The 27,902-nt window shown below is 53.2% G+C and overlaps 1 protein-coding gene and 1 long non-coding RNA gene across 2 annotated transcripts; one reads left to right on the forward strand and one right to left on the reverse strand.

The window, feature by feature from the left end:
* Window positions 1-57: 57 nt before the first annotated feature.
* On the forward strand, window positions 58-27,721 carry LOC147092867 (uncharacterized). The gene is made up of 3 exons (XR_015075079.1): window positions 58-294; window positions 15,356-15,466; window positions 27,473-27,721. It is a non-coding gene; the product is annotated as an uncharacterized LOC147092867 (long non-coding RNA).
* LOC147092868 (uncharacterized) lies at window positions 21,913-24,705 on the reverse strand. Its single transcript, XM_085976136.1, has 3 exons — window positions 24,410-24,705; window positions 22,317-22,362; window positions 21,913-22,215 (listed from the first exon to the last, which is right to left on the reverse strand). The coding sequence occupies exons 1-3, from the start codon at window positions 24,631-24,633 to the stop codon at window positions 22,171-22,173; spliced, it is 315 nt and encodes a 104-aa protein (XP_085832262.1). The 5' UTR covers window positions 24,634-24,705; the 3' UTR covers window positions 21,913-22,170.
* Window positions 27,722-27,902: the final 181 nt, after the last annotated feature.

The raw sequence follows: 27,902 nt of genomic DNA on the forward strand, positions 1-27,902 counted from the left end.
TCACCCTTGTCATGTGACCAGGGCCTCGTGCCCAGCCAGTCAGACTTCTCTCTCTATATAAAATTTAAATAATGCTTTCTATCTTGTTTTTCTTTCCATCTGGGACCCAAAAAATCCATCTTTTTTACCCCCACCCAATTCAATAATTGAAACCGGTGTTTTTCTTTTTCATTGCCATAAAACGTCAGGAACGGCCACGGAATAAAATCCGCTAGATCCAGATAGAAAAGACTTGCATTTCTGTAGCGCCTTTCACAACCTCAGGACGTCTCAAAGCGCTTCACAACCAATGAGGTACTTTTTGAAGTGTGATCACTGTTGCAATGTGGGAAACGCGGCCGCCAATTTGCCGCATAGCAAGATCCCACAAACAGCAATGTGATAATGACCGGATCATCTGTTTTAGTGATGTTGGTTGAGGGATAAATATTGGCCCCAGGACACCAGGGAGAACTCCCCCTGCTCTTCTTCCAATAGTGGCCGTGGGATCTTTTACGTCCACCTGAGTGAGCAGACGGGGCCTCCAACAGTGCGGCTCTCCCTCAGTTCCGCCCCGCCGACAGTGCGGCGCTCCCTCAGTACTGCCCCTCCAACAGTGCGGCGCTCCCTCAGTACCGCCCCTCCAACAGTGCGGCGCTCCCTCAGTTCCGCCCCTTCGACAGTGCGGCGCTCCCTCAGTACTGCCCCTCCGACAGTGCGATGCTCCCTCAGTACTGTCCCTCTGACAGTGCGGCGCTCCCTCAGTACTGCTCCTCCGACAGTGCGGCGCTCCCTCAGTACTGTCCCTCCGACAGTGCGGCGCTCCCTCAGTACTGCTCCTCCGACAGTGCGGCGCTCCCTCAGTACTGCCCCTCCGACAGTGCGATGCTCCCTCAGTACTGCCCCTCCGACAGTGCGGCGCTCCCTCAGTACTGCCCGTCCGACAGTGCGGCGCTCCCTCGTTACTGCCCCTCCGACAGTGCGGCGCTCCCTCAGTACAGCCCCTCCAACAGTGCGGCTCTTCCTCAGTAATGCCCCTCCACCAGTGCGGCGCTCCCTCAGTACTGCCCCTCCGACAGTGCAGCGCTCCCTCAGTACTGCCCCTCCGACAGTGCGGCGCTCCCTCAGTACTGCCCCTCCGACAGTGCGGCGCTCCCTCAGTACTGCTCCTCCGACAGTGCGGCGCTCCCTCAGTACTGCCCCTCCGACAGTGCGATGCTCCCTCAGTACTGCCCCTCCGACAGTGCGGCGCTCCCTCAGTACTGCCCGTCCGACAGTGCGGCGCTCCCTCGTTACTGCCCCTCCGACAGTGCGGCGCTCCCTCAGTACAGCCCCTCCGACAGTGCGGCTCTTCCTCAGTAATGCCCCTCCGCCAGTGCGGCGCTCCCTCAGTACTGCCCCTCCGACAGTGCGGCGCTCCCTCAGTACTGCCCCTCCGACAGTGCGGCGCTCCCTCAGTACTGCCCCTCCGACAGTGCGGCGCTCCCTCAGTACTGCCCCTCCGACAGTGCGATGCTCCCTCAGTACTGCCCCTCCGACAGTGCGGCGCTCCCTCAGAACTGCCCCTCCAACAGTGCGGCGCTCCCTCAGCACTGCCCCTCCAACAGTGCGGCGCTCCCTCAGTACTGCCCCTCCGACAGTGCGGCGCTCACTTAGTACTGCCCCTCCGACAGTGCGGTGCTCCCTCTGTACTGCCCCTCCGACAGTGCGGTGCTCCCTCAGTACTGACCCTCCGACATTGCGGCGCTCCGTCAGTACTGACCCTCCGACAGTGCGGCGCTCCCTCAGTACTGCCCCTCCGACAGTGCGGCGCTCCCTCAGTACTGCACTGGGGAGTGTCGGCCTGGATTTTTGCGCTCTTGTCTCTGCAGTGGGACTACGAACCCACAACCTTCTGACTCAGAGGCGAGAGAGAGAGAGATACCCACTGAGCCACCGCTGACACTGTAAACATAAGAAATAGGTGCAGCAGTATGCCCCTCGAGCCTGCTCCGCCAACCTCAACTCTACTTTCGTGCCCGATTGCCATATCCCTTGATTCCCTTAGTTTCCAAAAATCTATCGAACCGGCACAGGGACGATGGGCCTAATGGCCTCCTTCTCTGCTGTATTAATCTATGATTCTATGTTTACAACAGTCACCACACTCCAAAGTGGTGGGTGTGATGCTCTCCACAGTCGAATAGCCGGTCGACTCTTTCTGTCTGGGCTCACGCACAAATGATGGGCGTTTGAATGCGCAACCGGAGAGGTGTGGAGTGGGGTGGGGACCTGGAGCTCATTGAGGGAGTCACTCCCCCCACCCACCCCAGATAAGGACAAGAATTGTACTGAAAAGTGTAATGCTCACCAATTATTCATATGTGAGCCTAGCCAATAAATCTCAGTCAGCTATTCAACTATAGCAGCATCGCAACAGAACCCAATTGTCCTCACCGGGCATTCACTTGCTTGCAGGGGTTACTGGATGCAGGGGGTGGGTGGCTGGGCGCGGCAGGGGCAGAACTACTGCTGATTTCCTCCTCTCCAGTTTAGCCCTGGGGCAGTGAGGCGCCACCCCTCTACTCTAGCCCAAAGTTGGGCGTTTAACCAGCATCCATCCTGCTCTTTGTAGCGCCCACCAGTTACCTGCAGAGCCTTTGGGAAAGCCTTTCTGCCCTGTTTTACAGTCACTGTTGAGGCCTCCCCAGCAGTGCTCTAACCTCTGCCAACACCACTTGACCGGAGGCACCACCCAGGGATTATTCGCCTATCAGTCTCCGGTTCTGGCAAAGTCCATGAAACGGCCGAGATTGAGAACACGCCTCGCTCGGAAATCACGAGCGTAATCGTGCGTTGTACCAACACATCAGGTCAGAGAAAATAAGGCTAAAGGGATCAAGGGATGTGGGGAGAAAGCAGGGACAGGGTACTGAGTTTGGATGATCAGCCATGATCTCATTAAATGGCGGAGCAGGCTCGAGGGGCCGAATGGCCTACTCCTGCTCCTATCTTCTATGTTTCTATGAAAGTGTTGCATTTCTACAGCACCATTCACGACCTCAGGACGTCCCAAAGCGCTTTACAGCCAATGAAGTACTTTTTGAAGTGTGGTCACTGTTGTAATGTGGGAAACGCAGCAGCCAATTTGTCCACAGCAAGCTCCCACAAACAGCAATGTGATAATGGCCAGATCATCTGTTTTTAGTGATGTTGGTTGAGGGATAAATATTGGCCCCAGGACACCGGGGAGAACTCTGTGATGAAATATTCCATTCACCACTGCCTGTGACTGAGATCGGTTTCAGTGTCATTTCCCTTCCCCCAGACCTCATTGTATTGTGCACTGGAATGTGCTGTATTGTATACTGGAATGTGCTGTGTGTAGGGCTCCGCCCATACCTGGCCCCGTTTGTAAGCTAGCTTCAGTCTGGCCTCAGTCTCCAGAAGGAAGACATCTCTCTCTCTTACGTGTTACTTTCTAAGTTAATAAAAGCCTTGTTTTTGTTCTGCTAACTTCGAGTCTCGGAATTATTGAGGCACATCAATTTTATTAACTTATTTTTCAACACTATGGATCAACTCCTGAAACCCGAACGTTTGGATTTGGATCAACATGCTCCGGACGCATCAGCACGCTTCGGACACTGGTTTGAGTGTATGGAATTCTTCCTGGACAATTCCGCAGCCGTCAAAGACGCTACGGACGCTGCGAGGATGAGACTCGGAATTCTGCGGAATTGGGTAAGCCACCGGGTTTACCCCCTCATCCAAGACGCCGAGACGTACCTGGCCGCCTGCAACATCTTAAAGGCGCATTACCAGCAGCCTACGAATGAGGTGTATGCTAGGCACCTGCTCGCTACCCACGCACAGCGACCTGGGGAATCGGTGGAGGAGTTCCTAAGCACCCTGAAAATGCTTGGCAAAGACTGCAAGTGCCGAGATGTAAAAGCCGCAGTGTACACTGACGAGCTTGTTCGCGATGCCTTCATCACAGGCCTCAGCTCCACTTACATCCGGCAAAGACTGCTGGAAAAAACGGGGTTGGACCTGAAACAGGCTGCGGACACCGCGCGATCCCTGGATGTGGCCCAGAGAAACTCGGGACGCCTACTCTTCAGCCCGCGCCGTCCACGCCGCCACGTGTGCACCGAGGGCGCCGCCATCTTGGAAGGCATCTTCCCCGCCCGACAGCCCGACACCGGCTGGGCCCCGCTCTCCCCCCAGAAGCCCTACGACAGCCGCGACGCGTCAGGGACCCAACTGCTACTTCTGCAGGCAGCCAAAGCACACCAGAAACCTGTGCCCGGCGAAAGGCACCACCTGCTTTAAGTGCGGTAAGAAGGGGCACTTCGGGAAGGTGTGCAGAGGGAACCCCGCCGGAAAACCAACCGCCGGAAAACCCGCCACCGCCGCGTGTGCGCCGTGGGAGTGGCCATCTTGGACGCCATCTTGCCCGACCTCGTGGGGTCCGCCATCTTGTGAGCAGACAGCGTGGACGCCATCTTGTATCGATCATCTGTTTTTAGTGATGTTGGTTGAGGGATAAATATTGGCCCCAGGACACCGGGGAGAACTCTGTGATGAAATATTCCATTCACCACTGCCTGTGACTGAGATCGGTTTCAGTGTCATTTCCCTTCCCCCAGACCTCATTGTATTGTGCACTGGAATGTGCTGTATTGTAAACTGGAATGTGCTGTGTGTAGGGCTCCGCCCGTACCTGGCCCCGTTTGTAAGCTAGCTTCAGTCTGGCCTCAGTCTCCAGAAGGAAGACATCTCTCTCTCTTAAGTGTTACTTTCTAAGTTAATAAAAGCCTTGTTTTTGTTCTGCTAACTTCGAGTCTCAGAATTATTGAGGCACATCAAACTCCCCCTGCTCTTCTTCAAAATAGTGGCCGTGGGGTCTTTTACATTCACCTGAGAGAGACGGGGACTTGGTTATACATCTCATCTGAAAGACGCCACCTGAGAGAGACGGGGACTTGGTTATACATCTCATCTGAAAGACGGCACCTCCAACAGTGTGGCGCTCCCTCAGTACTGCCCCTCTGACAGTGCAGCGCTCCCTCAGTACTGCCCCTCCAACAGTGCAGCGCTCCCTCAGTACTGCCCCTCCGACAGTGCGGCGCTCCCTCAGTACTGCCCCTCCAACAGTGCAGCGCTCCCTCAGTACTACCCCTCCGACAGTGCGGCGCTCCCTCAGTACTGCCCCTCCAACAGTGCAGCGCTCCCTCAGTACTGCCACTCTGACAGTGTGGCGCTCCCTCAGTACCGCCCCTGCGACAGTGCAGCGCTCCCTCAGTACTGCCCCTCCGACAGTGCGGCGCTCCCTCAGTACTGCCCCTCCGACAGTGCAGCGCTCCCGCAGTACTGCCCCTCTGACAGTGCAGTGCTCCCTCAGCACTGCCCCTCCGACAGTGCGGCGCTCCCTCAGTACTGCCCCTCCGACAGTGCGGCGCTCCCTCAGTACTGCCCCTCCGACAGTGCGGCGCTCCCTCAGTACTGCCCCTCCGACAGTGCGGCGCTCCCTCAGTACTGCTCCTCCGACAGTGCAGCGCTCCCTCAGTACTGCACCTCTGACAGTGCAGTGCTCCCTCAGTACTGCCACTCTGACAGTGCGTTGCTCCCTCAGTACTGCCCCTCCGACAGTGCGGCGTTCCCTCAGTACTGCCCCTCCGACAGGGCGGCGCTCCCTCAGCACTGCCCCTCCGACAGTGCAGCGCTCCCTCAGTACTGACTGTCCGACAGTGTGGCGCTCCCTCAGTACTGCCCCTCCGACAGTGTGGCGCTCCCTCAGTACTGCCCCTCCGACAGTGCGGCGCTCCCTCAGCACTGCCCCACCGACAGTGCGGCGCTCCCTCAGTACCGCCCCTCCGACAGTGCGGCGCTCCCTCAACACTGCCCCTTTGACAGTGCGGCGCTCCCTCAGTACCGCCCCTCCGACAGTGCGGCGCTCCCTCAGTACTGCCCCTCCGACAGCGCGGCGCTCCCTCAGCACTGCCCCACCGACAGTGCGGCGCTCCCTCAGTACGGCCCCTCCGACAGTGCGGCGCTCCCTCAGTACCGCCCCTCCGACAGTGCGGTGCTCCCTCAGTACTGCCCTTCCGACAGTGCGGTGCTCCCTCAGTACGGCCCCTCCGACAGTGCGGCGCTCCCTCAGTACCGCCCCTCCGACAGTGCGGCGCTCCCTCAGTACCGCCCCTCCGACAGTGCGGCGCTCCCTCAGTACTGCCCCTCCGACAGTACGGCGCTCCCTCAGCACTACACTGGGAGTGTCTAGATTTTTGTGTTCAAGTCTCTGGAGTGCGACTTGAACACAAAACCTTCTGACTCAGAGGCGAGCGAGAGAGATACCCACTGAGCCACGGCTGACACCGTGTCAGAGGTGAAAGACAAGCCTGGAGTGCACACCACTGTGTCAGAGGGCAGTTACCCATCTGGAGTAACCGCGTTCAGTCCTGGGCACCGCCCCTCAGGAAGGATATATTGGCCTTAGCGGGAGTGCAGCGCAGATTCACCAGAATGATACCGGGGTTAAACGGGTTCAGTTATGAGGACAGGTTATTATGACCAGACTTGTGTTCCCATGAGTTGAGAAGTTTGAAGGGTGATCTAATCGAGGTGTTTAAGATGATTAAAGGATTCAATAGGGTGGAAACTATTTCCTCTGGTGGGGGGAGTCCAGAACAAGGGGGCGTCACTTTAAAATTAGAGCCAGGCCGTTCAGGGGTGATGTCAGGAAGCACTTCCTCACACAAAGGGTGGTGGAAATCGGGAACTCTCTCCCCCAAAAAGGCTGTGGATGCCGAGGGTGAATTGGAGCTTTCAAGATTGAGATTGATAGATTTCTGTTGGGTAAGAGATATGGAGCGAAGGCGGGCAAAGAGAGTTGAGGTAATCAGCCGTGATCGAATTGAATGGCGGAACTGGCTCGAGGGGCTGAATGGCCTCCTCCTGTTCCTAGAGTGACTGTTAAGTCTGTGTGTCCCAGTTATGCTTATTATAAATCACTGGACACAGACCAGAATAATAACTTTAACAGGTCGTTACTATTCGGAGGTCAGGGCTGAACTGCCCAGCAAATCCCTACACAACACTTATATACCGGTGTGGTCACCACCGGTATTACAGTATACAGCAGCCAAGAGAAAGTAGTACATCTCTTAAGGTAGTTCTCTTAAGGTAGAACAGGTTACATACACCACAATCCTCCCTTTTTAGCTTAACAGTTATATTCCCATTTAACATAACATAATAACATATATATATATACAACTTCATGCAAAACAGTTCAAAGATTCAGTCTCTGAGGAGGCCTCCTGATTCGAGTTGGATAACGCCTTTCAGGGGTCTCTGATTCTCGTTGCTGGGGTGACTCATCTAGTTGGTCTCTTATGGATTGGACATCATCATCAGGTACATTCACTTCTGAGGTAGATGCTTCAGGTTCACTAACTTCTTCCACGGTTGTCTCTGCCGTAACCATGGGTTCGACCCTTGTTCTCGATTCTACCAGTTGGTCAGCATGACGCCATATTACATTTTCACCAATATCTACCGTGTACATCAGGGGTCCTTGTCTGGCCAGAATTGTTCCAGATTGCCATTTGTCGTTTTTATAGTCCCGGGCTAACACTGGTTGTCCTATTTCGAAACTCCGAGTGGTCTTGTTATTTATATGCTGGAACTGTTTGTTTTCAACTTCCCTCCGCACATTTGGTTTTAACAAGTCCAACCTGGACCGCAACCTCCTGTTATAGAACATCATGGCAGGACTTTGGTTTGTCACTGCATGAGTGGCGTTTTGATATGCCAGTAGGAATTTGTCCACCTTGTGTTGTAGTGGAATCTGATCTTCGCTCATGGCCTTTATTGCTTTTTTGAACGTTTGTACAAATCTCTCGGCCAACCCGTTTGTACCCGGATGATATGGGGCAGAGGTATAATGTTTCACCCCATTCTTCTTCATGAATTTCTGGAATTCTTCTGACACGAACTGCGGTCCGTTGTCTGAACATATTTGTTCTGGCAATCCATTTCTTGCAAATATCGTTCTTAGCACCGCGATCGTCTTTTCCGAGGTAGTGGTAGTCATCTTAATCACTTCTGGCCATTTAGAATGTGCGTCCACCGCAATTAAATACATGGAGTCCATGAATGGACCAGCAAAGTCAATATGTACACGTTGCCATGGGGTTGAAGGCCATTCCCATGGATGCAGCGGTGCAATCGGAGGTGCATTTTGCACTTTTTGGCACCCTGAGCAGCTTTTCGTCAGATCCTCTATCTGTTGGTCGATACCCGGCCACCACACATAAGCCCTAGCAAGGCTTTTCATCTTGACTCCCCCCAGATGACCTTCATGCAGTTCCTTTAGAACTCTCTCTCTTAACTTAGGAGGAATAATCACCCTTGTTCCATACATCAATGTTCCTTGACAGACGGACAGCTGGTCTCGTCTTGCTGAGAATGCCGGTAACAGTGGATCACCATGTGCTGGCCATCCCTTCACTGTCACTTTGTAGACCCGGGACAGTGTCGGGTCGTTCCTGGTTTCTCTTTCAATACTTGCATTGGTGACTGGTAAACATTCGATGATGGTCGAGTGAAATAACTCAACAGGGTCAACCGTCGGTGCCTCCTCCTCTGTAGGTAGTGGCAGGCGCGACAGCCCATCAGCATTACCATGCTGCTTTGTACCTTTGAATTCGATCTGATATTGATGTGCCCCTAGGAAAAGGGACCATCTCTGGAGTCTCTGTGCTGTCATCACCGAAACACCCTTCTTAGGGTTAAAAATGGATACCAACGGCTGGTGGTCTGTCAGAAGCGTAAACTTTTGGCCCTGCAGGTAATGATTAAACTTCTTTACTCCCCACACAAGGCTGAGAGCCTCCCTATCTATCTGAGCATAGTTGCGCTCAGCGGAGGTCAATGATCTGGATGCGAACGCAACTGGCCTCTCCAGGCCATTTGGCAACTTGTGTGAGAGTACTGCCCCAATACCATATGGAGAAGCATCACAAGCCAAACGAATAGGCAGCATTGGGTTGAAGTGAGCCAACACTTCCTCTGAGGTGATCAATGCCTTGCTTTTGCGAAAGGCCCTCTTACAGTCCTCACTCCACTTCCATGGTACTCCCTTCTGCAAAAGAGCGTTCAGCGGGTACAGCACCATGGATAAGTTTGGCAGAAACTTATGGTAATAGTTAATCAACCCTAGGAACGACCTCAACTGGGATACATTATCCGGAGCGGGAGCCTTCACAACAGCTTCGATCTTGTCAGGAGACTTATGAAGCCCCTCCTGGTCAATGACATGACCACAGTACGAGATCCGCTTCTGAAAGAACTCACATTTCTGGCGATTAACTCGAAGTCCATATTCTTTCAATCTGGTGAGCACCAGTTCCAAATTTGCAAGGTGTTCCTCATCATCATCTCCTGTAATCAGAATATCGTCCAGGTAACAGTGTGTGCCTGGAATTCCCTGTAATACCTGCTCCATGGCCCTCTGCCAAATTGCTGGAGCTGATGCCACTCCAAAAACCAGTCTATTATACCGGTACAAGCCTCTATGCGTGTTGATCGTGAGATACTGGCGTGACTCTTCCTCAACATCCATCTGTAAGTACGCCTGCGCCAGGTCTATCTTGGTGAAGTGTTTCCTGCCAGACAACGAAGCAAAGATATCCTCAATCCGCGGAAGCGGATACTGCACCGTGTGAAGCACCGGATTAACAGTGATCTTGAAATCTCCACAGATGCGAACCTTCCCCGGTTCCCCCGGCTTGTTGCTCGATGAACGCTTCATGACGGGAACAATGGGCGTGGCCCACTCACTCCAGTCTACCTTAGACAGTACTCCTGAACGTTCTAGCCCTTCCAGCTCAGCTTCCACAGCAGGTCGTATCGCATAAGGTACCGGTCTGGCTTTGAAAAATTTCGGGTTTGCATGTTCTTCAACCTTGATGTTTGCCGTAATTCCTCTCAGTGTTCCCAGTCCCTGTTGGAACACCTCTTTAGCATCGTCCAATATTCTGGACAATCGTTTAGGTTTGACATCTTTTTTACCGGAATCTACCGTTAGTGCTTTTAAGGAATGCCAGTCCATATTTATTTTCCTAATCCACTCCCGTCCCAGTAGTGGTGGACCTCCCTCAGGTAGCACATATAAGTCCATTCCTCGGCCTTCTTTGCCCTTGTGGACCACCTTTACCTCTATCTTCCCGATGGGGTATACTCTTTGCCCCGTGTATGTTTTCAATACAATCTCCGTATCCCGTAGGGGAATATGTGGGAATAACCTTTTGTAATCTTGCTTATTCATGACCGTCAATGCCGATCCAGTGTCCAATTCCATCTTCACTTGGACTCCTGCTATCTGAAGTGTGACCCAGATTGTTTGGAGGTCTGCTTCATTACCAACATTGTGTACTCTTAGACTACCCAGTTCATTACTGCTGGAGTCTGAATTTGACTTCTGTTCGTTCGAACTGTTCTCTGTCACCTTGTGTACCTTTCTGTACTTTTCCTGCGGCGACTTTTTGTTGCTGGTCTTCTTTCCTGACCGGCATACTTTAGCTATGTGACCAAGCCTGCCACATTTTCTGCATTCCTGATTTTTGAACCAGCACTGGTTCTGATCGTGTGTTGTCTTTCCACAACGATAACATTTTACTGTACCCAAGACCATTTGATTGGTGCTGAGTTCCGGTGACCGTAGCTGCATTTCCGCCGTGCCTCTCGCTGCGGCTTCGTGCGATGCTGCAATAGTGACAGCTTTATCAAGCGTAAGATCATTCTCCTCAAGCAGTCGCTTTTGTGTTCCTTCTTTAAAATTTAAATCGTCCCGCTATCATCAGCGGCGTGGGGTTTAAATGATTTTTCAGGACAGTAACAATATTCGCGAAAGTCTGATCCGCCGGTTTATCTGGTGACAGAAGGTGCTTCAATAGCCCGTATGTCTTCGCACCTGTTGTGTATGTAACCTGTTCCACCTTAAGAGAGCTTAAGCCTGTTCCACCTTAAGAGATGTACTACTTTCTCAGGCTGCTGTAGACGTAATACCGGGGGTGAACACACCGGTATATAAGCACTGTGCAGTAATCTTGTATTCAGTATAGTCCCTACCTCCAACCAGTAAAGACCTGTTTGAGTTATACGTTTAAGTCTTTGTGTTAATTGTTCAATACAATACACATACTTAACACTGGCGACGAGTCAGGTTCTTACCCTGCGGCAGTTATTCCACGGCGGTTGAAGAGAGGTTTCAAACCTCACCACTCACCACCCCACTGGAAGCGACAGGCATTAGGACCCTGAAGCCTCCATCAGCTTGTGAACCGGAGTAGAAGACAGGACTGGGGAAGAGAGAGGTACAGGGCGATAGCGATCGGCAGATAAGGGCCGGGCCGCTTTGAAGTGAGGGGCGCAGCCGGGCCATCGATCGCAAGCACTGATAAGGGCCGGGCCGCTTTCAAGTGCGAGGCGCAGCCGGGCCATCGATCGAAATCCCTGATAAGGGCCGCACTCGGGCTGAAAGGCGCAGCGTCGGCAGACACTGAAGGCGCGAGAGCCGCGGTGAAAAGCGCGGGCCATCGATCGCGGCGGAGATAAGGGCCGCACTCGGGGCTGAAGGGAGACGGCGTCGGGGGACGGGTGAAGACCGCCAAGCGCGGGAAAACCGCCATTTTGTGGGCGGAGGACGACGGCAAGAGCGGGAAGCCGCCATCTTGGATAGCAAAAAAAAAAATCTGAGAAATTGCAAATCTGATAAAGTACTACAATGCCTAAACACGGGAATATTAGTAACTTTGATAGTGACATCGAAGATTGGGCCATATATGTTGAACGAGTTAAAAATTATTGTAAGGCCAATAAAATTCGTGAGGCTGATAAAGCACTAACATTATTAAATTTAATGGGTGCGAAGACATACGGGCAATTGAAACACCTGTTATCACCAGATGAACCGGCGGATAAGACGTTCGATCAAATTGTTACTGTCCTGAAAGATCATCTAAACCCCACGCCGCTGATGCTAGCGGAACGATTTAAATTTTACGACAGAAGGCAGCTACAGCATGAAAGCAATGCTGAATATTTGCTGGAATTGCGTAAATTAGCGAAATATTGTCAGTTTGGAACGGGACTGACAGATGCACTACGAGACAAATTTGTGTGTGGTTTATTTAAACAGGATACACAAAAGCGACTGCTCGAGGAGAATGAGCTGACGCTTGAGAAGGCGGTCACTATGGCAGCAGCACACGAAGCCGCAGCGAGAGGCACGGCAGTAATGCAGCTACGGTCACCGGAGCTCAGTGCACACAAATTGGGTGTGAGTTCTGTTAAATGTTATCATTGTGGAAAGACAACGCATGATCAGAACCAGTGTTGGTTTAAAAACCAAGAATGTAGAACTTGTGGTAGGCTTGGACATATAGCTAGAGTATGCAGGTCAGGGAAGAAGACCAGCAACAAGAAGTCACCGCAAGGGAAATACACAAAGGTACACAAGGTGGCCGAACAGGAGTCCGATTCAGACGCAAGCAGTATTGAACTGGCTAGCTTAAGGGTACTCAACGTTGGTAAGGGTGCAGACCTCCAGACAATTTGGGTTACTCTTCAGATAGAAGGAGTCCAAGTAAAAATGGAATTGGACACTGGATCGGCATTGTCGGTCATGAATAAGAAAGATTACAGAAGGTTATTCCAACATATTCCCCTACAGGATACGGAGATTATATTGACAACCTACACGGGGCAGAGAGTGTACCCCATCGGGACAATAAAGGTTGCAGTGGCCAACAAGGGCGAAGGAAGTCAAATAATGGACTTATATGTGCTACCGGAGGGAGGTCCACCACTACTAGGCCGGGAGTGGTTTAGAAACATAAATATGGACTGGCATTCGCTAAAAGCCATAAAGAGTGAGAACTCGGTGCAGATAATCAGCCCAGACTCTAGAACTGATGATGGTAAGACCAACCCATGTGCAAAAGACAAAGTTTCAGCACAGAATTCCACTGAGCAACAACAACATAGTTTAACAAAGAATTCTGAGTCTGTCAAGTCTACTGATATGCACATTTTTGAGGGACACTGGGCTCGAACTCAACTCCATTTCAAACTACAACAGCAATTAGAACAAATGATTCGCCGTTTTGAGCAAGAGATGAATGAAATAAAAAAGTTCTTTGTTACAGAGTGGGAGAATCTGGAAAGGCAACAGAAGCAACTGATGGAGAAAATGGAGCAGGAGCACACCAACCATCTGCGCGAGGAGGCCGAACGAATCAAAGCTGATTCAGGTTCTGAAGGTGCGTGCCATAATCTGGTGTCAGAAGAGTTAACGGTCAGCCAACTCCTTCATATGCTGAGGGACAAGACTCTGAAATGGGAAAAACTTGAACACGAGCTGCGATCTTCAAAGGAAAAGGGTTCGGAGCTCTCAAAAGTCATTGAGATGGCTGATGTGACGACACAGACTGAAACGACTGCAACAGAGCAGCCATTGGATGCCAAAAGTACGCTGACTCACGTCAATGTAGAACAACAGACCGCTGAAACAGCTGCTCCGGTAGAGGGATTGCATAGTCCGAGCAATCAATCTCCAAAGGAAGTTGAAGTAGTAAAATCACAAATGAGGTCACTAGTAAACGACTTGCTGAAAGCCCAGAAAAAGCTGGATGCAGAGGTACACATGAAGAAGTCTCTTCAGGAAAGATGTCTGGATTTGGAACAAGAGCTGGCTAACGTCCAGCTGGGTATGGAGGAAATAGACGACCCTCTCGCTGGCCTAGCTCAGGACGACACCGAATATTACCATGACCTGTCGGACGACTCCGAATATTACGATGTCCTGTCCTGCCCAGCTTGTAACTTCGACCCCCAAAGTGCAGAAATCATGGAGGAGCACCAAAAGTCTACGGAACATCGGAAGAAGGTGGCTCTACTACGGGAAGTAAGAGAGATAGAGAAGGAACAGCAGTCGGATAGCGTCCAGTTGGGTAAGGAAGAAGTAGAAGGGCCTCTCGACCTGTTGAGTGATAGTGAATACTACGAGGATGTGGTATGCCCAAATTGTGATGGAAACTCCCAAAGTGCTGAAATCCGGAGGAAGCACTTAAGGTCTAAAGAACATAGAGAGTTGGTAGCATTACAGCTGTCCGCCGAGAAGATGGGAACGACAAGAGTTGTAAAAAGGCAGAAAAGAAAAAGAAGAGGCCGAAAATAATAATTGTTTAAAATATTGTTACTTCTACTACCTCCGGCCGAACACTACGAAAAGATGCTGTCTGGAACGAATTAAGATCAGAGACTGAATTTACGAACTGTTCCCACAGAGACTGAACCTGTAAACTGTTCCCACTAAGAGTATGTTGCAACTGTTCGTAGAGATTGAATCTGTGAACTGTTTTCCGCAGAGACTGAATCTGTGATATGTTACGTTAAACATGAAGTTATATATGTATATATGTTATTACGTTATGTTAAATGGGGGGGATGACTATAAAGCTAAGAAGGGAGGAGTGTTGTGTATGTAACCTGTTCCACCTTAAGAGAGCTTAAGCCTGTTCCACCTTAAGAGATGTACTACTTTCTCAGGCTGCTGTAGACGTAATACCGGGGGTGAACACACCGGTATATAAGCACTGTGCAGTAATCTTGTATTCAGTATAGTCCCTACCTCCAACCAGTAAAGACCTGTTTGAGTTATACGTTTAAGTCTTTGTGTTAATTGTTCAATACAATACACATACTTAACAGCACCCATTGAGCTTAATAAGGTTAGTGCTTTCTCATCATCTGGTACCTTATTTGCTTTACAATAAACTTCCATGCGTTCTACATACGTGGTCCAATCTTCGATATCGCTATCAAAGGTATTAATGTTCCCATGTTTAGGCATCCTTGCTAGTTTTAAAATTTTTCTTTTTCTCAAAATGGCGGCTTCCCGCGCTTGTCTTCTTCCCCCGCCTACTAAAATAGCGGCTTCCCACGCTTGGCGGTCTTTCCCGCGCTCGTCTTCTTCCCCCGCCGACTACAATGGCAGATTCCCGCGTTTGCCTTCTTCCCCCGCTGGCTGCAATGGCGATTGCCGTGGTGCTGCCGTTCTCGCCTCCCCAGCGGTTCTCAATTCCCCGACGCTGCTGCGCCTCTCGGCCTCGATTGCAGCCCGGCCCTTTTCACCGGCCGTGGTCGAGTTCTCCGCCCTTTTTCCTCCGTTTTCCCTCCCCCACTCCACAGTCAACGCGACCGACTTTCTGCTCGTGTCGCTGATCGGCTTACCCACCACCGTGGTAGAAGGGATGATCACTGCCTGTCGCTGATGGAGGGCTTCGTGGTCAGAATTTTTCTTTTTTAAAATTTTTTTTTAACCCAGGTTCTCGATGCCTCCCGTGCGATGGTGCTCAGCAGGATGATGAGGGCGGATGCCTCTTCTCGACGCCCGTTCTGAGGACGAAGCTGCCTTGGATGTCTCAACTGCCGCAGGGTAAGATCAGACTCGTCGCCACTGTTAAGTCTGTGTGTCCCAGTTATGCTTATTATAAATCACTGGACACAGACCACAAGAATAACTTTAACAGGTCTTTACTATTCGGAGGTCAGGGCTGAACTGCCCAGCAAATCCCTACACAACACTTATATACCGGTGTGGTCACCACCGGTATTACAGTATACAGCAGCCAAGAGAAAGTAGTACATCTCTTAAGGTAGTTCTCTTAAGGTGGAACAGGTTACATACACCACAGTGACCTTTTATGAATATATGTGTCATGGTGGGCTTCCCAGTTTATGATCGGATGGGCTCAGCCTCACACACTATAGCAGAAGGAATTTCTGTTAAACCATTTGAATCTCCCCCCCCCCCAAATCTTCTTCCCTCCCCTCTTGAAGTCGCTGATTCTTTGCTAGCTTCACCACTCGGCGGGAACTGGGAGCAGAAAAGACTAAAAGATATTTTTTTTAAATTGTTAAGAGTCTTGCTACGGTGAAAAGGGCAACAAGGCAACAGGAAGTAAGGTTTGGCAGTCACAAAATGCGCTCAATATATTACTAGTCGATCTCCCGAGCGTTACACTTAAGGAGTGAAGGTGAACGTAGGAACATAGGAACAGGAGGAGGCCGTTTAGCCCCTCGAGCCTGTTCCGCCATTCAGTGAGATCATGACTGATCTGTGACCTAACTCCATCCACCCGCCTTCGGCCTACATCTCTGTGGTAAACCACTGTTTGTATTCCACTGTGTACATGCCTGTACATGTCTCGGCTGACTCCCCCCACGACTCCAGGTATAAAGGTGACTGCTCCACAGTCCCTCTGTATTCTGGACCGGTCGACCACTCGAGGCACACCTTCATTCTCTTGTTAATAAAAGCCTGTTAATTACTCGCTTAATCTCAGTCTTTTGAGTTATTGATAGCGCATCAATTTTATTAACAAGATTTTTATAATGGAGAAGATCCTCACACCAGCATGCCTGGACTTAGATCATCGGGAGGCGGACTCATCCACCAAGTTTACTCACTGGCTTAGGTGTTTTGAAAAATTTCTGATCGCCTCCGCTGAAACGGTCAAATCGGACGAGGACAAACTGGATGTCCTGACCTCCAAAGTGAACCACCGAGCGTACTCGGTCATCCAGGACGCGACCTCGTACGCGGACGCTATCAAGCTCCTCAAGGACCAGTACACGCGCCCAGTGAACGATGTGTACGCTAGGCACCTCCTGGGGAGTCGTAAACAACAACCGGGGGAATCGACCGAGGAATACCTTCAGGCACTGTCTGTGCTTGGCCGGGCCTGTGGTTGTAAGGATGTAAAGGCCGCCGTGTACACAGAGGAACTTATCCGGGACGCTTTTGTAGCGGGCCACAGGTCCAATTACACCCGACAGCGACTGTTGGAGCAGAGTGACCTCGATCTCAACAAGGCCTCTGAACTCGCACTATCATTGGACGCAGCCTACCGGGGCATGGACGCCTACTCCTCTGCACCGTGGACGCCGCGGGGAACGACAGCCTGGGACACGATAGGACCGCCTCATAGCGCCTTGCCACCCCAGCCACGGCCCAACTACCGCAGCAGTGTCCCAAGGCCAGACAGCAGTGCCCCAAGGCCAGAAATGCTACTTCTGTGGCCAGGCCAAACACCCCAGAGCGCGCTGCCCGGCGAAAAATGTGATCCGCTCGGGCTGCGGGAAGAAAGGACACTACACCAGCGTCTGCAGAGCCAAAGCCACCCCGAACCCCAGCAGCGCCGCGTGTGGGCCGTGCGGGCCGCCATCTTGGGCCTCCCCAGCCATGTGCGAACCACCGGAACAGCAGCCATTTTGGACGCCTCCAGCCACATGGGGATCATGGACGCCGCCATCTTGGACGACAGCCGGGACGCAGCAGGCCCCCAACACCGCCTCATCTGATACCCGCAGCGACACACCGACCCCCTACGCTGGCCTCCGTTACGCTGGACCAAGCGAGACCGCACCAGCTGGCCCGGTCCACAATGGACATTAAGGTAAATGGTCACGAAACAATCTGCCTTTTTGACTCTGGGAGCACAGAGAGCTTCATCCACCCCGACACAGTGCGGCGTTGCTCTCTCCCAGTCCTGCCTGCGCACCAGCGGATTTCTATGGCCTCTGAGTCCCAGTCGGCGGACATTGGTGGCTACTGCGTGGTGACACTCGTAGTAGACGGGACTGTGTACGATGATTTTAAACTTCTGGTCCTGCCCCACCTCTGCGCTGCCGTTCTACTGGGGTTAGATTTTCAGTGCCACCTTAAAAGTGTTACGATGGCATACGGTGGACCCCTCCCCCCACTCACAGTCCGCAGCCAGCAGCTTCCAAATTGCCCGCCGCGCACCAGGTGCAACCTCTCCACACTCAGAGTCACCCCCCCCCCACTGTTTGCTAACCTCACCCCCGACTGTAAGCCCATCGCCACAAAGAGCAGGCGATACAGTGCCGGGGACAGGGTTTTCATTAAAACCGAAGTGGAGCGGCTCCTGAAGGAGGGGATTATTGAGAGCAGCACCAGCCCCTGGCGAGCCCAGGTTGTGGTCGTTAAGACCGGCGAGAAGCAGCGCCTGGTCATCGACTACAGCCAGACAATAAATCGCTACACCCTGCTGGACGCTTACCCACTCCCCCGTATAGCTGATATGGTCAACCAGATCGCGCAGTACCGCGTCTTCTCGACCATTGACCTGAAATCAGCGTACCACCAGCTCCCTATCCGCCCTGAGGACCGCCAGTATACTGCCTTTGAGGCAAACGGCCGCCTCTATCACTTCCTTAGGGTTCCCTTTGGCGTCACCAACGGGGTCTCCGTCTTCCAAAGGGAGATGGACCGGATGGTCGATCAAAATGCGTTGCAGGCCACCTTCCCATATCTGGACAATGTGACCATCTGCGGCCATGACTTGCAGGACCATGACGCAAACCTCGAAAAATTCCTCTGCACCGCCAAACTCCTCAACCTGACGTATAACAAGGAGAAGTGCATATTCCGCACAACCCGCCTCGCCATCCTTGGCTGTGTTGTGGAACACGGAGTCATCGGTCCCGACCCCGACCGGATGCGTCCCCTTATGGAACTCCCACTGCCCCACTGCCTCAAGGCCCTGAAGAGGTGCCTAGGGTTTTTCTCTTATTACACCCAGTGGGTCCCCTACTATGCGGACAAGGCCCGTCCGCTGATCAAGTCCACCTCTTTTCCCGTGACGGCAGAGGCCTGCTTAGCCTTCCATCGTATCAAGGAAGACATTACCAAAGCCACCATGCACGCAGTGGACGAATCCATCCCCTTCCAGGTGGAAAGCGACGCGTCCGACTTTGCCCTGGCCGCTACCCTTAATCAGGCGGGGAGACCCGTGGCCTTCTTTTCACGAACCCTCCAGGGCCCGGAGACCAGACACTCCGCCGTTGAGAAGGAGGCCCAGGCTATTGTGGAGGCTGTGCATCATTGGAGGCACTACCTGGCCGGAAAACGATTTACCCTGCTCACTGACCAGCGTTCAGTTGCGTTTATGTTTAACAACAAGCAGAGGGGCAAAATCAAAAACGACAAGATCTTGAGGTGGAGAATCGAACTTTCCACCTACAATTACGAGATCTTGTACCGGCCCGGGAAGCTCAATGAACCCCCGGATGCTCTATCGCGTGGCACCTGCGCCAGCGCGCAGATCGATAGACTGCGGGCCCTCCACAATGACCTCTGCCACCCGGGGGTCACCAGGTTCTTCCACTTCATCAAGGCCCGCAACCTGCCTTACTCCATTGAGGAGGTCAGGACCATGACCAGGAACTGCCAAGTCTGCGCTGAGTGCAAACCGCACTTTTATAGACCAGACAGGGCTCACCTGATAAAAGCCACTCGCCCCTTCGAGCGCCTGAGCGTTGATTTTAAAGGGCCTCTCCCCTCCTCCGACCGCAATGTGTACTTCCTCAACATTATTGATGAGTACTCCCGTTTCCCGTTCGCCATCCCCTGCCCGGACATGACCAGTGCCACGGTCATTAAATGTCTGAACGACCTCTTCACCCTGTTCGGTTTCCCTAGCTATATCCATAGCGACCGGGGCTCATCGTTTATGAGCGACGAACTCCATCAGTACCTGCTCGCTAGGGGTATTGCCACAAGCAGGACCACCAGTTACAACCCCCGGGGGAACGGACAGGTGGAAAGAGAGAATGCGACAGTTTGGAAGGCCGCCCTGCTAGCCTTAAAGTCTAGGGGCCTTCCGACCTCCCGCTGGCAGGATGTGCTCCCCGATGCGCTCCACTCTATTCGGTCACTGCTCTGCACTGCCACTAACGCCACCCCTCGAGAGAAAATGTTTGTCTTCCCAAGGAAGTCCACATCGGGGACATCGCTACCGCCATGGCTGACGTCCCCAGGGCCGGTCCTACTGAGAAGACACGTCAGGACCCATAAAACGGACCCCCTGGTCGAAAGGGTCGACCTCCTCCACGCCAACCCCCAGTATGCTTACATTGCGTACCCGGACGGGCGGGAGGACACAGTCTCCATACGAGACCTCGCACCCTCGGGGGCCGCAGTAACCCACTACCACCCCCCCCCCACGACCCGATATCCAGCCCCAGCAGACGGCGGGCCTGGACCCTGCGACCCGCTCGACACCTACGAGGACTACACACCAGTGCCCCAGCCTACGCGGGACTCGACGCCGGAAGCTTCACTACCCCTGCCGTCGCCACGTCAATCACAGCGGCAGACAAGACCTCCGGAGAGACTCCAATACACTAACTTTTAATACACTTCGCCCCGCCGGACTCATTTTAAACAAGGGGTGAATGTGGTAAACCACTGTTTGTATTCCACTGTGTACATGCCTGTACATGTCTCGGCTGACTCCTCCCACGAGTCCAGGTATAAAGGTGATTGCTCCACAGTCCCTCTGTATTCTGGACCGGTCGACCACTCGAGGCACACCTTCATTCTCTTGTTAATAAAAGCCTGTTAATTACTCACTTAATCTCAGTCTTTTGAGTTATTGATAGCGCATCAATCCCTTAATACCTTTGGTTAACAAAAGCTATCAATCTCAGATTTAAAATTAACAATTGACCCAGCACCAATTGCCGTTTGCGGAAGAGAGTTCCAAACTTCTCCCACCCTTTGTGTGTAGAAGTGTTTCCTAACTTCACTCCTGAAAGGTCTGGCTCTAATTTTTAGACTCTGCCCCCTAGTCCTAGACTCCCCAACCAGCGGAAATAGTTTCTCTCTCTACCCTATCTGTTCCCCTTAATATCTTGAAAACTTCGAACAAATCACCCCTTAACCTTCTAAATTCCAGGGAATACAACCCTAAGCAGGGTTGGAGGGCGGGGATAATTGGACCAGGGCGCGCAGACGTAATTCATTTTAAACTCACACATTGTTTATTTTTATTATAAATTCCTCTGCCCACAATCGTAATGGAAAGGGTCTGTTGTAAATTAGCAAGCTGTAATTACACCCGCCCGCCAGTGATGGTGCTACAGCACCTCCTCTGGTGGGAGGGTGTCATTGCAACGTGACAAGTTTACATAGGACTTTATAGATGTGGATTTAGGAACTTACAACGGGAAAATTTGACAGGACTTCTTTAAAGGGAAAGGTGGATAAATATTTGAAGCACGGGAAAGGCGCAGGGCTATGGGGAGAGAGAAAGTGGGTGGAATTAGTTTTGGTTTGGTCTAGCAAAGAGCAGGCACAGACATGACGGGCCGAATGGCCTCCTTCTGTGCTGGAAACCTCGATGGTTCCTCACCCAGCTTTCAGATCAAGTCTCCCTACTAAGCATTGGCAGGCTGCTTGACTGTGGGTGGCACCAGCCAAATTTCAGCCACCGGATACGGACCAGGGGTGGGAACACCGACCGATTCTCGCTCTAGACCAGGAGTGCAGGATTCAATCCAATTCTTGCTGCTACCCAGTGGGAGATTGACCGGAGATCATAGCTGGGGCGCTGTTGATCTATACGGCTCATACTGATGGCGTGCATTTACCTGGGGCCCTCAATCAACATCACTTAAACAGATGATCCGGTCATTACCGCATTGCTGTTTGTGGGAGCTTGCTGTGCGCAAATTGGCTGCTGCTTTTCCTACATTACAACAGTGACTACACTTCAAATACTTCATTGGCTGTAAAGCGCATTTAAAAAGTACTTGGATGTGCCCCTGAAGTGCCGTAACCTGCAGCACTACGGACCAAGAGCTGGAAAGGGGATTAGGCTAGATGGCTCTTTTTCGGCCAGCACGGAGACGATGGGCCGAATGGCCTCCTTCTGTGCTGTAATTTTTTAGGATTCTAACTGTGACTTCAAGGGCGCTGCACACACAGCTCTGAGGTGCTTCAGCCAGCACTTGATTCTAGATGATCAAATTAATTTTTTTACCTATGGAAAGACTTGTTCAAAGTTCCAGTGCTTGAGGGTTACAAACAGCCGCAGTATTTATTTACAGAAGACAATAAATCGGTTTTTACAAAGCACAGCACAGGGAGCTGCTGACACAGCGCTAGGCATGGTTCGGGGAACTCTTTGCCCGTGAGATACAGGCCCCGCAGCAGAGTCTGGAGGAACGGGAACCCGCTATGTTGACCTCGGAGGGAGGACAGCACCACCCGGCTGCGACCTTCGAATGGCCGCTCGCGAGGAAACGAGCGACTGGCGTTAAGATGAGTGTTCAGCCCTCAGACAAAGCCCGCCCCTGTCCGCTCATGAATCGACTCTGAAAGAAACGCAGAATTGCAGCCGTGAGTGAGACAGAAGGTAAACGAGCGAGCCAGTGGAGGATAATTACTGCGAGATAACATTTTATCTGACCATTACCAGCATTCCCTCCAGCTCATCGATCTGCTCCTTATCCAACAGCGCCCTGTAAAACACAGCCATCAGTAAGGGTGCACGTTATAGTCAGTATCTTATGGGCAAAAGAGCGGGATGTGGGACTGAGTATGGCTGCACTTTCAAAGAGCCAGCATAGGCACGACAGGCCGAATGGCCTCCCTCTGTCATACGTTTCTATGAATCCATCTCCCCACCCCATGCTGCTTCTTCTCTCAATCAAGTGGCCGTTCTTCGAGTCTAGGCCCAGAGCTACTCGGCCACGGAGGGGGGGGGGGGGGCATTGCAGACAAGCACGATCCTTTCGACACTGATAGCTTATTTTAAACGGGGGGGGGGAACCCTGGCTGGGTCAGCTCCCGAATGGCACTGATGCACACTACCGCCTCCCTCCTTCCCCTGGCCGAAGCCAGGAGGAAAGTGAGTGGCAGTTGGGGCCCCCCTGACCAACGGGCTGAGTGGTCGGGGTGTTTATCCATTCGAGCCGCCAGGGGGAACCAGAGCGCTGTTTACCGTCAGCTTATGTGTCAGCTGTGGTTCAGTGGGCAGCTTGTGGGTTCAAGTCACGCTGCAGAGACTGAGCAAATCTAGGCTGACACGCCCAGTGCCAGTACTGAGGGAGCGCCGCACTGTCGGAGAAGCAGTACTGAGGGAACGCTGCACTGTCGGAGGGGCAGTACTGAGGGAGTGCCACACTGTCGGAGGGGCAGTACTGAGGGAGTGCCACACTGTCGGAGGGGCAGTACTGAGGGAGTGCCACACTGTTGGAGGGGCAGTACTGAGGGAACGCCGCACTGTCGGAGGGGCAGTACTGAGGGAGCGCCGCACTGTCAGAGGGGCAGTACTGAAGGAGTGCCGCACTGTTGAAGGGGCAGTACTGAGGGAGCACCGCACTGTCGGAGGGGCAGTACTGAGGGAGCGCTGCACTGTCGGAGGGGCAGTACTGTGGGAGCCCACACTGTCGGAGGGGCAGTACTGTGGGAGCCCACACTGTCGGAGGGGCAGTACTGAGGGAGCGCAGTATTGTCAGAGGTGCCGCCTTTTGGATGAGACATCAAAACGAGGTCCTGTGTGCCCTCTCAGGTGGATGTAAAAGATCCAACGGCTACTATTGGAAGAAGAGCAGGGGGAGTTCACCCCGGTGTCCTGGGGCCAATATTTATCCCTTGATCCAACATCACTATAAAACAGGTGAGCTGGGTGTTATCACATTGCTGTCTGTGGGATCTTGCCGTGCACCAATTGGCTGCCGCGTTTCCTACATTGCAACATCTTCAGGGAAAAAAAAGGTACTTCATTAGCTGTGAAACGCTTTGGGACGTCCGGAGGTGGCTGTAGAAACGCGAATCTTTCTTATTACAGTCTCCCCTGTGCTCGCTGACCTACATTGGCTCCCCGGTTAAGCAGCGCCTCGATTTCAAAATTCTCATCCTCGTCTTCAAATCCCTCCTCGCCCCCTCCCTATCTCTGTAGCGGCCTCCAGCTCCGCAACCCTCCCCGAGATCTCTGCGCTCCTCCAATTCTGGCCTCCTGAGCATCCCCTGATTTTAAATCGCCCCACCATTGGCGGTCGTGCCTTCAGCCGCCTGGGCCCCGGAGCTCTGGAATTCCCTCCCTAAACCTCACCGCCTCTTTTTACAATGCTCCTTAAAACCGACCTCTTCCACCCAGCTTGGAAAAGTGCAACATCCCATCACCGGCCCCTGGGAATCCCTGGGCCAAGACCGCACAAAGTGGAGGAGAAGCATCCGGGGAAGGCTCCGAACACCTCGAGTCTCTTCGCCGGGAGCAAGCGGAAGCCAAGCGCAAACAGCGGAAGGAGCGCACGTCAACCCAAGCACCCCACCCACCGTCTGCCCCACCTGTGACAGAGACTGCAGGTCCCGCATTGGACTCATCAGTCACCTGAGAACTCATTTTTAGCGAGGAAATAAAAGTGGCTGTTGTAGTCGGGACATTACGGTAACGGCAGGTGCGGCTGCTGTTCAGGGGTATTACGGTAGCCACGTTCTCCCCCCACCCCCCCCCGTCCTCCTCATGAATATTAATGAGCGCTCATGCATATTCCGATCAGGCACCTCTCCAGGCTGCCGTTCATGTGCCGGACGTTGTGAGTCAAGGCCCGGGTGACGGCGGTCAGCTGCTGCAGGGCGGCGGCCAGCACGGCCGCCTCGGTGTGGCCGGGGGGCAGCCGGCTGAGGAGGCCGCTCTGGCCGTGTGCCTCCGGCTCCGACTCTGACTCCGGTTCGGGCTTCAACTCCGGCCTCCTCAGCCGGCCGCTCGCATCTGCCGCCTCCGCCATTTGCAAAAAAAATAAACCCGCGCCGGCGGCGGCGCCCTGGTGCTGGACGTCGGACGTGACGTTCTTCCGTCATCGCCGCATGGGATTGTGGGAGTTGTAGTCCATGTCTCCAGAAGCTTCCTTAACAAGAAAGACTTGCATTTATATAGCCCCTTTCACAACCTCAGGACGTCTCAAAGCCCTTTATGGCCAATAAAGCACTTTTATTGAAATGTAGTCACTGCTGTAATGTGAGAAACGCGGCAGCCAATTTGCCGCACAGCAAGCTCCCGCAAACAGCAATGTGATAATCTGTTTTTTAGTGATGTTGGTTGAGGGATAAATATTGGCCCCAGGACACTGGGGAGAACTCCCCCACTGCTCTTCTTCCAATAGTGCCCGTGGGATCTTTTACGTCCACCTGAGCGAGCAGACCAGGTCTTGGTTTAACGTCTCATCCGAAAGATGGCACCTCCGACAGTGCAGCACGCCCTCAGTACCGCCCCTTTGACAGTGCGGCGCTCCCTTAGTACTGCCCCTCCATCAGTGCGGCGCTCCCTCAGTACTGCCCCTCCTACACTGTGGCGCTCCCTCAGTACTGCCCTTCCGTCAGTGCGGCGCTCCCTCAGTACTGCCCCTCCGTCAGTGCGGCGCTCCCTCAGTACTGCCCCTCCGACAGTGCGGCGCTCCCTCTACTGCCCCTCCGACAGTGCGGCGCTCCCTCAATACTGCCCCTCCGTCAGTGCGGCGCTCCCTCAGTACTGCCCCTCCGACAGTGCGGCGCTCCCTCAGTACTGCTCCTCCGTCAGTGAGGCGCTCCCTCAGCACTGCCCCTCCGACAGTGCGGCGCTCCCTCAGTACTGCCCCTCCGACAGTGCGGCATTCCCTCAGTACTGCCCCTCCGACAGTGCGGCGCTCCCTCAGTACTGCCCCTCCGACAGTGCAGCGCTCCCTCAGTACTGCCCCCCCGACAGTGCGGCGCTCCCTCAGTACTGTCCCTCCGACAGTGCGGCGCTCCCTCACTACTGCCCCTCCGACAGTGCGGCGCTCCCTCAGTACCGCCCCTCCGACAGTGCAGCGCTCCCTCAGTACTGCCCCTCCGTCAGTGCGGCGCTCTCTCAGTACTGCCCCTCCGACAGTGCGGCATTCCCTCAGTACTGCCCCTCCGACAGTGCGGCGCTCCCTCTACTGCCCCTCCGACAGTGCGGCGCTCCCTCAATACTGCCCCTCCGTCAGTGCGGCGCTCCCTCAGTACTGCCCCTCCGACAGTGCGGCGCTCCCTCAGTACTGCTCCTCCGTCAGTGAGGCGCTCCCTCAGCACTGCCCCTCCGACAGTGCGGCGCTCCCTCAGTACTGCCCCTCCGACAGTGCGGCATTCCCTCAGTACTGCCCCTCCGACAGTGCGGCGCTCCCTCAGTACTGCCCCTCCGACAGTGCAGCGCTCCCTCAGTACTGCCCCCCCGACAGTGCGGCGCTCCCTCAGTACTGTCCCTCCGACAGTGCGGCGCTCCCTCACTACTGCCCCTCCGACAGTGCGGCGCTCCCTCAGTACCGCCCCTCCGACAGTGCAGCGCTCCCTCAGTACTGCCCCTCCGTCAGTGCGGCGCTCTCTCAGTACTGCCCCTCCGACAGTGCGGCATTCCCTCAGTACTGCCCCTCCGACAGTGCGGCGCTCCCTCAGTACTGCCCCTCCGACAGTGCGGCGCTCCCTCAGTACTGCCCCTCCGACAGTGCGGCACTCCCTCAGTACTGCCATCCGACAGTGCGGCGCTCCCTCAGTACTGCCCCTCTGACAGTGCGGCGCTCCCTCAGTACGGCCCCTCCGACAGTGCGGCGCTCCCTCAGTACTGCCCCTCCGACAGTGCAGCGCTCCCTCAGTACGGACCCTCCGACAGCGCGGCGCTCACTCAGTACTGCCCCTCCGACAGTGCGGCGCTCCCTCAGTACTGCCCCTCCGACAGTGCGGTGCTCCCTCGGCACTGCATTGGAGTGTCGGCCTGGATTTATGTGCTCACAACCTTCTAGACTCTGAGGCGAGTATGCTACCCACTGAGCCACACAAGACGCAACACAAGAAGCAGCAGCAGGAGCTGTCCATTCAGCCCCTCTCCACCATTCGATAAGATCACGGCTGATCTTCCAATTGTAAGAAACAGCTATTAGATTCATAGATGAAGTTTGACTCTCAGAACGGAAATTAAACTGCAGTCAAGAACAGATGGGGGAAGTGTCAGCAAGGCCAATTAACAAACATCAAAATGATAAGAAGGTCGTAAAATGCAAGGAAACAGGGGAGGATAGTGTTAGATCCGGGTATCTTAATGTTGTGTCCTTCAATAATCAGACAAAGACTGCAGGGAACGATCAACAGGTGTTTACTGAATGAGGTTCAAACTGCAACTCACTGTACAGAGCACTACTCAGGGTTTATATACAGGTGTGGTCACTGCCGGTACTACAGGATACAGGAGCTGTAAAAAGTAGTTCTCCCCCTTAAAGGTACATACACTACAATTAGCACTAGTAGACAATACAAAGCCATAAAATGCCCTTGAAGAAACTTGACAAAACATTCCTCAGAAAGATAAGAGGAAAGGGCTCAGCAGCCATGTAGAGAGAGACAGTGGGAGATGTTTTCCCACATCACACTTGGGATAAAGATTAGTATAGGTGATTGACATTAAATAAATCACGGCCCACCGAAATAACTATAAATATAGTGGGCTGAAAGCAGAAGACACACACGGAGGGGCGAAGGCTTCTTCAAGGTGGAAATCAATGCTGGCTCAGGCCTAACACCTTGACTAAGTTCAGCCTCTGAGGTGGATCAATGCTGACTTATGCCTAACACCTCCAACAGCTCGGGGGACGAATGGACAGAGGTGACTGCTGTTGCTGACTACAGAGACTTGCTGACCCAAGACCTCCACGCTGCCTCATCTGACATCCAACCAACCGTCCGTCCAGTCGTGGCGTTCCGCTTCAGGAGTCGTTGATCGCTTTCTACTGTCACGGGTTGTATGTCCATGATACTCAGCTTAAACCATATGTAATACCTGATTATGCTTTAAAACTGCAGCTCTTTAATAAAAGCCTTACAACTTCTAAAGCCCTGTTGGGTAATCAGTGTGTGAGCCTGTGATCCTAATCTTACACACCGCAAATCCACTTTACCGCCCGATCCCTTGATTCGAGTACAAAAATCTATTGATCTCAGCCTTGAATGTACTCAATCACTCAGCATCCACCGCCCTCTGGGGCAGAGAATTCCAAAGATTCACCACCCTTCG

The sequence above is a fragment of the Somniosus microcephalus genome, unplaced genomic scaffold (genome assembly GCF_052327205.1).
Source record: "Somniosus microcephalus isolate GS21.2 unplaced genomic scaffold, FLI_Smic_1.0 unresolved_chr2, whole genome shotgun sequence".
Taxonomy (NCBI): Eukaryota; Metazoa; Chordata; class Chondrichthyes; order Squaliformes; family Somniosidae; genus Somniosus; species Somniosus microcephalus.

What these genes read in the sequence shown, in the direction of transcription:
- LOC147092868 (XM_085976136.1), bottom strand. Translation starts at nt 24,633, where the DNA reads ATGGCGGAGGCGGCAGATGCGAGCGGCCGGCTGAGGAGGCCGGAGTTG. An exon ending in ATGAACGGCAGCCTGGAGAG is followed by an intron (nt 22,363 to 24,409) that starts GTGCCTGATCGG and finishes TGTGTTTTACAG; the next exon opens with GGCGCTGTTGGATAAGGAGC. An exon ending in ATGAGCTGGAGGGAATGCTG is followed by an intron (nt 22,216 to 22,316) that starts GTAATGGTCAGA and finishes CGTTTCTTTCAG; the next exon opens with AGTCGATTCATGAGCGGACA.